The sequence below is a fragment of the Diuraphis noxia genome, unplaced genomic scaffold, assembly GCF_037042655.1.
Source record: "Diuraphis noxia isolate RWA-SAM2 unplaced genomic scaffold, SU_Dnox_SAM2 contig0001, whole genome shotgun sequence".
Classification (NCBI taxonomy): Eukaryota; Metazoa; Arthropoda; class Insecta; order Hemiptera; family Aphididae; genus Diuraphis; species Diuraphis noxia.
In genome coordinates this window covers 46,493,402-46,505,446 of record NW_028301711.1, presented here as the reverse complement: position 1 = coordinate 46,505,446, position 12,045 = coordinate 46,493,402, and the positions used below count along the sequence as shown (strand labels likewise).

The 12,045-nt window shown below is 27.6% G+C and overlaps 1 protein-coding gene across 1 annotated transcript; it reads right to left on the bottom strand.

Annotated features, from left to right (window-relative positions):
• Positions 1–3,099: 3,099 nt before the first annotated feature.
• On the bottom strand, positions 3,100–11,049 carry LOC107165901 (uncharacterized). Its single transcript, XM_015514338.2, has 11 exons — positions 10,904–11,049; positions 9,788–9,964; positions 8,963–9,073; positions 7,667–7,884; positions 6,234–6,292; positions 6,006–6,159; positions 5,166–5,309; positions 4,886–5,057; positions 3,462–3,610; positions 3,289–3,381; positions 3,100–3,176 (listed from the first exon to the last, which is right to left on the bottom strand). Exons 1-11 carry the CDS (start codon positions 10,978–10,980, stop codon positions 3,100–3,102), a joined length of 1,431 nt encoding a protein of 476 aa, XP_015369824.1. The 5' UTR covers positions 10,981–11,049.
• Between the last annotated feature and the right edge of the window lie 996 nt (positions 11,050–12,045).

The window sequence follows — 12,045 nt, the reverse complement described above, 5'->3', positions numbered from 1 at the left end:
TATTTATAATTAAATTACTGCTATATTTCATGCTGGCTATGTATACTGGCGATATTTATTCCATGTGATATAATGGTTTCGCGATATTTTAGTTGCGATAATTTGGTCACGCTATATTTTTCCGGTTATATTTTGTCGTGATTCCCAATTGGATACGTTTTTTACTGATTTTGAAAAAACTTTTAATAGTGTGGATCATTTTCACTTATACATAACCTAAAACAATTGAATTCTGCAACCCACGAATATGGGCTACTTATTGGATTAGTAAAATTATATTTTACTGACTTAGAGACTACGCGTTTGATTCTAAACAATGTCTTAATGGTCATATTTATAAGATAACTAATATAGCTTTTCTAAATCTTAGTTTCATTACACGTACTTGTTTCACTATATATTTTAATAATTTATTATATAATACTGTAAATATTACACTGCATTCTGAATTCGTATCTGAAGATTGATAATTTTCGATGTTAACTATCTGTTCTTGTTCCAGAAAATTGACACGTCTTGTTGGTTTGTTTGAGAATCAGTATTTTCAATAATATTATAATAATAATAATTTTTTAATGTTCAGTAATAATAAAAATAAATACGATAAGATTAAAGATTAGCTATATAAAACATAGTAAAGTCGGTGTCCAAATAACGAAAATTATGGCATTACAAGTGCATAGTTTAATATTGGTTATTTGGTCACACTACTCAACGGCGGTTCTTACCCACTACCACAGATATAGATAATAAACTAGATTGCTAACTGTGATAAAAAAGTGAAGTCAGATACTAATCAAGCCGCCATCTTTAAAAAGGGCACCGCAACAATATTACTAATATTAGTGATGAGTACTTTCATTTAATTTTGATGAACTAATTCATGTGACAACAATATTATACTAAAGAAATTAAAAATATTATTTATTTTACAAAATTTTAGATTAAATAACGAAGTAGTTCCTAGCATAGGCCTTACTAGGGGGGTTTAGAGCGGCTTAGACCCCCTAAATATTTTCATAGCCCCCTTTGATAAAAAAATATTGAATCTCAGTATTTTGTGAATTTTGTGATAAATTATTTATAAAATTTAATCATCTATCTAAATATCAATATTTAAACAAAATAATTATCTAGTTTGAAAATTATTTGTTATTCAGTTATTTTTTATTAACTATAGAAAGTGGTTTTACCACATCAGTGTATTTTCGTCCATAGCTCTATCGGCTAATTGATTCTGTTGTAAGAAACCTTAAATATGGATTTTTCAAAGAGTAAACTACTCATGGCATGCTCTGTTGAATGTTTTATTAAAATGGATTTTGTTGAAAGTTCATACGAGTTTACAAATCTATAATAAATATAAATATAATTACAAGGTTAATTTTACATTTTTTAATAATATTTTTTTCTCAATAAATTTATTGTAATTTTTATTGTTTTAGGTCTTAGGATGTTTTCATAATAGATATTCATGCTTTAAAATCAGAAATTACTGTAGCAAGAAACTGCATGATTACTATAATACTTGATTTTGATATTAATGATATTAGCAAAGTGATTGAAAAACATGTTTATCCCAATCTTTATAAGTTGTTACATGTAGCAATAAGTATTCTCATAAGTTCAACCACTTACGAAAGATCTTTTACTTCTATGAGACGTATCAAAAATTGGTTACGAACCAGTATAGGTACTACAAGATCGTTTCACAATTTGTTAATATGTTTATAGGTAGGTACTTTAAATAACATGAATGTTATACTTGATATTACTAACAGTAACATTGTGATTAAATTAATATTTGATATATTATATTGTCTTAACTACATTATGCATATTGTGATTTGTTTGTTAGTTACACAATAAATTATAAATTATATTTTATGGTGATTGGTGGTACATTAAATGAAAGACTCAAGAGACAGGCACATTATTAGTAGCAGGTAAATTGGTTGTCAACTGGGTGAGGTTGTTAATCAATTATATGTGAAATATGTATTTTGTGAATCGTTTTTTATTTATATACATCAATGTTATAAATGTTTATTTATTAATAACGAAAATATATTTGTGTTGTGTTTTATGTTTTGTTGTACCTTTTATATTAACATCCATGTTAGGTACCTATGTTTCATGCCTTAATTGAGTTATTTAGTATTTATAGTATGTTTAGTAAATTTAAATAACAACTTGAAGGAACAAGATGCATAATATAAAATATATATTGTAATTTAAAATAATATATTAATATAACATGGTTCTCTTGTGTTATAATTGTTCAGCTGCCCTTTTTAAAGATGGTGGACTACCGGCTCGGTGGCTTCAAATTTCCCCATTGCCGATAACAACAGTTAGCAATCTAGTTTATTATCTATATCTGTGCCCACCACCACCCTCATATCAATCCTATGGGGGCTAACAGCTCGGCTGCCAGCGGCCACCGATAGCGCTTCATAGTGGCCATCAGCTTTTAATTGTTGCCGATTTTTTTCCTAGCACGGTCTATCTGTATATTATATAATCAATGATGTAGCAAACCAGCAATCAGAATATCCTATTCAACAATCACTAGATTACAATCTAATTACATCAAATCATCTATCAAACATAAAATGTATAATAACCTCGTGGTAAAAATCTCGGTATTCCATTCCTTCACAAATAAACTTATCTAACTAAGAAAAATATAAAAAATAGATATTCCCTGAGCACATTAACAGCTTCCAAAAAGTTGCCATTATAAGAATTAGATTTGACCAATCGTTCGTCACTTATCTTTTCTCATTTACAAAATTCCTTCATCCAAATGCGAAAAATATCAGACCAAATTCTCCATAAAATACATAATTCAAGAATTCTCAAAATGTCTGGATATACGTAAAAGTCATTCTATTTCTTTGGACATGGAAGAAGCATAAAACGAAATCAACGTCATCAAAATTATCACACTCTTAAACAATAAAAAGCTTACAAATAAGTTCTGATATTGTACAAATCTAATACCTATATCTTTTAAGTATTTCAGGTCAAAATGTCTTCGATTTAAAATGTCTCTAATAGAAATATCTCAAATGAAAATATTTTAATAATCCATCTTTAAGAATCATCATTAACTGTATTAATCATAAAGGCTGACGGATAACCTTCGTTCAGAATCGTATGAAATGATTTATCTTTGAAATTAAAATTTAACTTTAACACACATTACTGTGATTATAATTTTCATACCTACTGTATAGCAAAATGGTTATTTTATTGTTATTATACGTATTGTAAAATTATTACCGATCACCAACTTCGCGAGTTTCAAAATCATGGGTTTGTTTCGTGTTTCGATTTTGGCTAGCATATTTTCCAAAATCAGCGTGTAACTATCTTCTTTGTAATTCCAAAAAATTTAAATTACACCGTCTTAAAACAGTTCAGCTAACATCACAATTCATTATGAAAAAACTTACTAAGTTGATCTGGAGTTCCGGACGAACGTTTCACTACTTTTATCGATTTAACATGATTTACTGCGATTTGGTCGAAGAATATATACTCTTGTTCTCTTTGCGAATCCTGGATGCTAGTCATCGTTGATGAATTTTTCCACAAGTTTTCTCTAAAAACCACATGCATTTAAGAATGCAAAAATTTAATTCTATTATAGAACTTTAGTATGTGTATGTTAAAGAAATAGTGGAACGGCTCCACTCACGCAAATACAAGTCATCGACTTGGCGTTGCGCTTATGAATGGTAAACAATTAATGCTCATTTGTATGACTGTACTCTTTGTCCATCCTACCGATTCACCTAATAATGCAACAATATTTCAAAGTACTGATCTAAATTCGTTAGCGTGTCTACCAGAGAACAATAAATCAATATTTTAATTGAAAAAATCGATGTTTGAAAATTACTAAATTTTAAAAAATTCAAACAAAATTTATAGGAATTGAGTGGGGCGGTTAATATTTGGATAATTGAAGTGATCGATCTCAAGTAAACATAATAAAGAGTTCAAGCCAGTTTTCAAAAGTATTATCACGTTACTTGATCGTTTAGTATGATTGGTAAAAACTGGTTACCACTAAACCCCTTAAAACTGAAAAATATACAATGAATATTTGTTTCATAGGGATTACGTTTTATTATGATTATTTTTCAAACAATTGTATTGTTTATTTTCGTTTGTAAACAAACTATACAATAACTAATAACATTAGGTACATAATAATTAATCATGTTCAACTTTGTTGGTGTGCCCAAAAATACTAACAAATATACAAAAATGTACAGTAAATTTAATGAAAAATATATTAGCTCAATAATTTAAAATAAATTAATTTCATTAAGATGAATAGTTCTAATTACGCTTGCGCCATGACTTATAAAGGCTTGTTGTTTTTCATACGTATATTATTAAATCAACTCTTTTACCTAAATAAATCGAAATATTACTCACAGATAACTATCACTGACATTTCAAGATTAAAACTGTTTACAAATATTGTAATTATTATGTGGTTAAACAAGATTTCTTTGGATTCAATTGGAAAGTTTTGATTTTGGAAAAATAGTTTGAATTTCTAATTTTTTATGCGATTTACCGGTGGAAAAAGACATTTAGTGTGTACCGATGCTGAACTGAGGTATTTAGATAATTCAATCTTCCATGATTGTTTCAAATAAATTTGCCCCTTACTAGTTACTGTTCAAAACAACTTTTAATAGAGGGTTAAAATCATTTGTGAATTATAACCATACACACTATTATAGTATGATTCAGAAATAATATAATTTTCAGTATTTAGGTAGGTACACTATTTTCTTTACCATCACTAAATTGCCATTATATATAATATATAATAATAATATCAAATATGGGTAGGTACTGGTTTATAGAAATTTTTGCGTTGATTAAATTTTCATTTGAAATTTGAGAATTGACGTCTGCATTTTTTTTGACATTCATAGAACTAACTGAAATCTTTGAGGAATTAACGATCGTTTCCTTATTGTTGATGTTTGTCCACTTCTTGAATTCAACAAGATTTTTTTCTCTCCCTACATAAACATAAAATGTAAAAAAAAAAAAAATAATGGGAAAATGTAAAAATAAACAGTTGGCACGTTTTAAATTTATATAATTTAATATGATTTTAATTTGCTAACTTTTATTTAAATCTTTCCATTTTTTTAGTTTTTTCTGACTGATTTTAATGTTACATCCAAATGAAATTATTGGTTGGTGTGTATAATCATTGATCCCTAATGACAATTTTAACCACCAATGTTGATAATTTGGTCTTTTTATTCCTGTAAAATAATATAAAGTTTTATCAATAGGTCCTCAATAAAATATGTTAGTATATATAATATGTATTTATAGATTGTTATTATTATTAATAGGTGCAATCAAAGATGTTATTTTTTTTTTTGTATTTAGACATAAGTTTTGTTATTGACTAGTATTGTTGGGTAAGATTGCTATCATTTCTAAAGGTATTATAGTGGTTATGACTTGTTGGATAACGGATGAACACATGGTGATGCTAAATTGCCTATACAAAACGCCGTAACATTATCGTATGATACTAAAATTATTGAAATGCTCGTTAAAACATAATACGTTAAAACGTTATACTAACTGCAATAAAAAAAGAAATAGTTTAGATACGTAGTTTAAACTAGACTTAAAAATTAAATTTGTAGACTAACTTTTTATAACTATTTTGATATTTTCCAACTTTAGACATCAATAAATCATTGGTGTTGACAAAATAAAATAAAAATATGGAATTCGAGAAACATTAATCACGCACCTATGTATAATGTATATTAACTATAAATATTCTGCATAAATTGTACGTATTTGTGTAATTGGTCTAGAAATATTATAATTAGACGTGCCCATACACGCCTCTAATCTCTTAGAATGATAGAGGCCAGCTTCGAAGTTTTATCCTTATTAAATTTAATATAATGATATCATCTACAATATTTCATATTTACCAGGTTCCAAATTGACTAATTTCATAATTTTTGCTTCATGATTCATCGCAGGTGGGTGTTCAACAGTCAAATCCAGGTTATTACACATCAATTTCACGATACGTCCAGAATATATATTTCCCTTATTTGGAACATGCATTCGGAATTTACACCCCTAAAATAAAATAAAAAATTATTCTTACTTAACATAAAACATTGAAATAAAATGAAATAAAATAATGATCTTACGAAAGGATTTTTTACTAGTTCAAATCGGAAAGCTCTTTCACCACAACATGGATAACGTCCTGTATCCAAATATAATAAAATTATTTATTTATTTTAATTTATTAACAATACTAATTATAACTAATGAGGCAGAATATTAATTGGTAGGGACTTACTTCCCTAAAGAAATGTTTTGTGTGCACTACTGAATCTTAATAAAAATAAAAAAAATAAAAAAAATAAAAAAAATGCAGTGGTAATATTGTTCTAAATAGTATTTTTTTTCCAACTAATAATAATTATGTTCAGTGTGTGTAAAAAATTGAGGGAGGTTCTAGTTTTTCTATGATTCACTAGTATTACTTAATGCACAACAAATAATTTAAATACAACCAGTTTATTAATACATAATTAACAAATTGTGTATAGTAAACATGTTTGTTATATTGTAATCTTTAGTATTCGAGGTACATATAACAATATTATAATATAAATAAGCAAAAAAAATACATATATAAAACCGATCGTCTGTCGAGCATATAATATTATATCAACCCGTGTACTTATTATAACCAAACGCGAATAATTCATGCCGCATAATACATAAAAGGCAACAAAATGGCTCCAGTTAATCAATTTGGTATTATTAATTAGATAAAATTTAACAAATGTTCGTATTTATAAATATTTTATGCAGGGTGTTGCTTTGATGTGAATTGAACATCAATGAGGATTGTAAACTCTACAAAAAAAGGAGATAATAGTGTACATTACAAGTAATTCGTTTTGAGTTTTACATTGATAATAATAATATTATTTAAATTATTCTTAAATAGCGAAAATCAATTAATGTCTACGAATTTTACTGATTAAACATAATATAACGCAAAAAAATAAGATTGGGTACCTATTTAAGTTCAAGTCAGTTAGGAAGAGCCTCGAGTTCTATAATACGAGTATGATTATATCAACATCAACCACGATGGTAAATCATAGTCGACTATCAATTTATATAGAAGAATATCCTTAAATTTATGTAGTTGTATTATTATATTTTTCTTTTTCTTGTCTATTACTAAATTAAAAAAAAACTGTTATTTCATTTATGCTTGAAGGGTTAAATTATATTTTCAGTTAATTATTATAGTTTTATTCATTATTCAAACCATGTATAATAGGTACATATTAAAAAAAAAAATATTTGAATTGAGTACAAATTTCACACTTAATTTCAACCAGGGGTGTCTTTGGTACTTGATAAAAATGAGAGGACGTGGAGTTTTCCATTTTTTATATACATATATCTTATAAAACAAATCATTTAATAAATATAAATATGTTTACGCTCATATATACATACTTATATTTTGAAAAACGTATAATTAAATTGCTTGTCACAATGTATAAGACGTAGGTATATTATATTCTAATAAAAAATATGTTATTCGTTATACCTATGGGTTGCTCCAAGCCTAAGTTTCCAATCGGAAAATATTCAGGGCTTTCCGGATGGTACTGGCACATTGCTGAGTTTCTCACCGGATACTGAAATTTACACGTGGTGCAAGTTAAGAAATGACATTCCGACCATATTTGCCAGTACGTTTTTTCCCAGCTTCCGGTCTTGTTTGCTAGGGAATGGATATATTTTGTCAAATCCAGTTTTTCGCATCTAATGACATTTTCAACACAGCTTTTCATTCAGTGATTATAATTGCGGGTTGAAGAGGGCCGGATTCGACTGATAGTTTCGCGGTGGCACTTGCCCCGTGCATAGATAAAATAATGTATAATTGTTAGTTTGTTTAGCAAACGAAAAAAATTTTAGTTACGGTTGATACCGGACTTGTTACCGTATCGGCGGTTTCAGCAGAAGTATAAAAAGCGTGTCAATGGGGAAAAATACGTATGAGAACGATTCTTTCACCGGAATTGATTTCAAAATATTATTATTTGTTTGTATTTTTAAGATGGACGAGTATAAAGCTGATACACTTATTATAACAAATAACATAATAATATTCTTAAAGGTCTGAAACTGTACGACGAATATACATGTAAATTGTATGAATAAATATCTCAAAAATCGGCTATCGGGCGTAACGACATATATGCAAACAGTATGCGTTAATCATACAGACATCTACTGTAGAGACTAGAAACCATGTCGACTGAGATTTTTAATTTCCAATTTATGATTTTTTACATTCCTGTCTTCACTGCGGTTGTCGTTCGTCGACGCGCAGTACGGCCAGGATATTATTATTTATAAAATATTTATGGGCAAGTTGGACTATTATTTTATATTCACCAGCGTTCAAATATGTATCGGTTTGTTGATTGCAATTAATGCAATAATATTATTATGTTTTAGCCAATTGTATTTTCGTGTCCACGATACGTATATTATAATTATTAATAATAATTATGCTGTGTATTGTAATATGTATATAGGCACCATATTATATCTTAAATCGTTTTTGTTTTTTATTTAAGTTATAATTTTTTAATGGTCTTATATAATTATAGTATGTAGTTACATTTACTAAAAAAATAAATCTGAATTTGAGCAGACTATCATGGCGTAGTGCATGCGATAGTCGAAATCCGGCCCCACTCGGACCCTCTCACAGCCGAAGTGATTTTATTTTACTATATTTGTAAGTTGTAACACCAACACATACAAACCCCCACACACCCACACACACATACAGAGGCACTCTTTTCGCCTCCTCCCGCCGTAAGATTACTTAGAGTGTACGTAGATCACGGTACCGTCTTGCTGCACGATAATCTCCGACACCTTACACGGGATTTGGGAAATGTTCTTTGGCAGCAGCATCATCTGACAGTCATGGCAACTGCATGGACACGAAAACGGTGATGGTTGATTTGAAATGTAAAGAAAAAAAACAGACCATGATAAAAAATAATATTATATAATATGTAAAATTGTAAGATTATTTTCGCGGATCGACTGTTAGAGCATATATTATCATGTTATGTAAAAAGCGTCATGAGCAATGGCGACGTGAATATTTTTCTTCCTATGAAGCGACTATTTAAAATTAGTAAAACGATTAAAGATATTATACTTTAGTTGTACAATTGATTTGTAAAATAATACAGATTTGTGGCGTTTTCTCGTTTAGGTTTTCAAATGTTTGTAGAACTTATGATTAGTGATTTTAGCAAAAAATTTCGATAACTAGATCGGTTTTTATAGGTATATATTTATCTACATTATCACAATATTATAGACAAAACCAAGGTACATAGTACACTACGTAAATTGTTTGAATTTTTTTCACCAGGAGTGCTAAGTTTAGTTCTACAAGTATTTTAATAACTAATCAGTAAATTTTTCCAGTGTTAATGTGTGGATGGTTAACGCCTACACCATCCCCACCACCATATCCAGTTCGTAAAAGTACTTAAATTTATGTTCAAGTTATAAACGAGGCTATTATCAATATACCCACCCCCACTTTTACATGATATAGGAAGTGGTTGATTTTTGAAATAGCGTTTCATGCCACCACTGCTGAGGTCGTGTGCCGTTTATATGAACTCACTACACAGCATTGGCGTAAGACTCGAAATGTCCGTACTCGGCGTTCGGATGTTTTTCGAGCAGGTCATTTATGAGGTTTGTGTATGAAAGTTGAGTTCGGTTCTTGCGTAACGGATGAGTGTTATTTGTGTCGGTATCGTCGGTAGAACTGCTGGAAGTGTCATCGTCATCATTGTTCCTATAATAAATAGGTAATATCAGTATATCACACAACGTTAACTGACAAATAATAAAATAAAACAATGATATATTATATTATACATAAAATATTTTCTTGAGGGCTTAAAATTGAATTACAAATTTTCGATTTTAATTTCAATTATTTCGCTTACCTATTGTAAATTATTAGTTTTGTTTTTAAATTTATTATCAATTTCAATACCTATACATTTTAAATATAAATATTTATCAACAAAAATGTTCATTTTTAATAAATCTTTTGAAAAAGATTTTTAATGCTGTTTTTAGTAATATTTAAGATCGTAATTTGACCATGTCAAACATTGGTTTAAATTTTAATTTCATAAAAAATTAACTTCAACAAATTAATGTTTTAAAAAAAATATTGCCTTTATTTTTTTGTATTTGAGAAAAAACTCCTTGGATCTAAAAGGAAGCTCGAATTCGACTTTCAAGACTTATTGTATACAAATGTTATTAACATTTTATAAATTATTAGAAGTACAAACTAATCTTGCAAATCTGATTTGGATTAATTTTTATGATAAACGTTTGGACTTCAAACGCTCATAAAAAAAATTATCGTCCACATGATATTTTAATATTTTTTAATTACAATTTAATACATCTTATATAGTAAATTTTTAAGCTGTTTGATGAAATCTTAGCTTTTTATCATCACTTAAATACTTGAATGTATTCTTATTAGGTATCTATGTAATAATCATATCCTAATCTCATCGTTAGAACAGTACCTAACAACCTAACATACTGTGATTATTCTTTAATATCGAACAAAGATGTTGAACGTAGATGTTCATACGTAAATTAATTTATAGAATAATATCTATTTAATGTGTATATTATTATAAACTAGTAGTAGGTTTATTGTTTAATATTCTGAATATAAAGTAAATAAATTGTATTCAATACCTACATTAGACGATTCATCGAGTCAATAAATGTTTCTGTATCCACCATATCCATACTCCATTTTTTCGGAAAATCCTTCATTTCATCAAAAATTTTGAAAATTTATTCAGCTATAAAAATTTTGGGTTAAAAACAACATTTTAACAACGATTTTTTTTTTAAAAATATTGTTTAGTTGCCATGCGAATATAAAGCTACTCATAAATTAAACACATTTATTTGAAATATAGTAATAATAATAAATATTATTATAGCTAAGCAATTTTACTCAGTGGTTCATAAAACATGTATTGTCACTTAAAAAGTAAAAGTAAATTAAATGTAAAAAAAAAAAAAATGAAATGGAAATTATAGCGTAAGCAATATAAGCATCGTTATTTCAAAGTATGTGGTTAGCATAGTATTGCGTGAAATTATACAAAATTCATTTATTATGTGTCAAACGTCTAAATTAAAACTACCTTGTAGGTTAAGAGTTTGAAATAGTGTAATTTATTAAATGGAATTCTGAGAGAAATATTTGGTATCAATCATAAGTCTGTGAGTTAAATTGAATTATTAGCCAACTTTGTCACAACAAAATTAGTTTAATGTCAATAAATTAATTTTAGAATTTTAACTATTATCATTCTAAGTTACAACTTATAAATATGTTGTATCTACCTATCAACTAGGTAGAATAAAATTTAATTTGGACACTATTTGAATTATTAATGTGCAATAACAAATAGTGATGTGGCTGTAATATATAACACACCTATAGTTGTTTTGGTTGATTTAATGAAATACATACATAACTAAAGAAATGTGTAAATAATGATATTTTTAAGCGATACTATTCTTAAATATAAATAAATACACTCATATAGTACGTCAAGCATATTATTTGACAAAACTTTAAAGAAAAAAGAGTTCTTTTATATAATATGTATAAAAAATATAAATAAAAATCAATATTATTGATATTGAACAATATGTCAAACAAACAGCAAGTGTTTTGAAAATAACTATTTTAATTGTTCACATTAATTATCAAATTTACGATTCATTTAAGTCTACATGTTACTGATTTCTTAAATCACAGTCATATTAAATAATGATATAGCATTGTAATTAGGAATAGTATTATGTTTAATGAGTATAATA

What these genes read in the sequence shown, in the direction of transcription:
- LOC107165901 (XM_015514338.2), bottom strand. Translation starts at nt 10,980, where the DNA reads ATGAAGGATTTTCCGAAAAAATGGAGTATGGATATGGTGGATACAGAA. An exon ending in GTGATCTACGTACACTCTAA is followed by an intron (nt 7,885 to 8,962) that starts GTAATCTTACGG and finishes AAATGTCATTAG; the next exon opens with ATGCGAAAAACTGGATTTGA. An exon ending in CGGAACTCCAGATCAACTTA is followed by an intron (nt 3,382 to 3,461) that starts GTAAGTTTTTTC and finishes GGAATTACAAAG; the next exon opens with AAGATAGTTACACGCTGATT.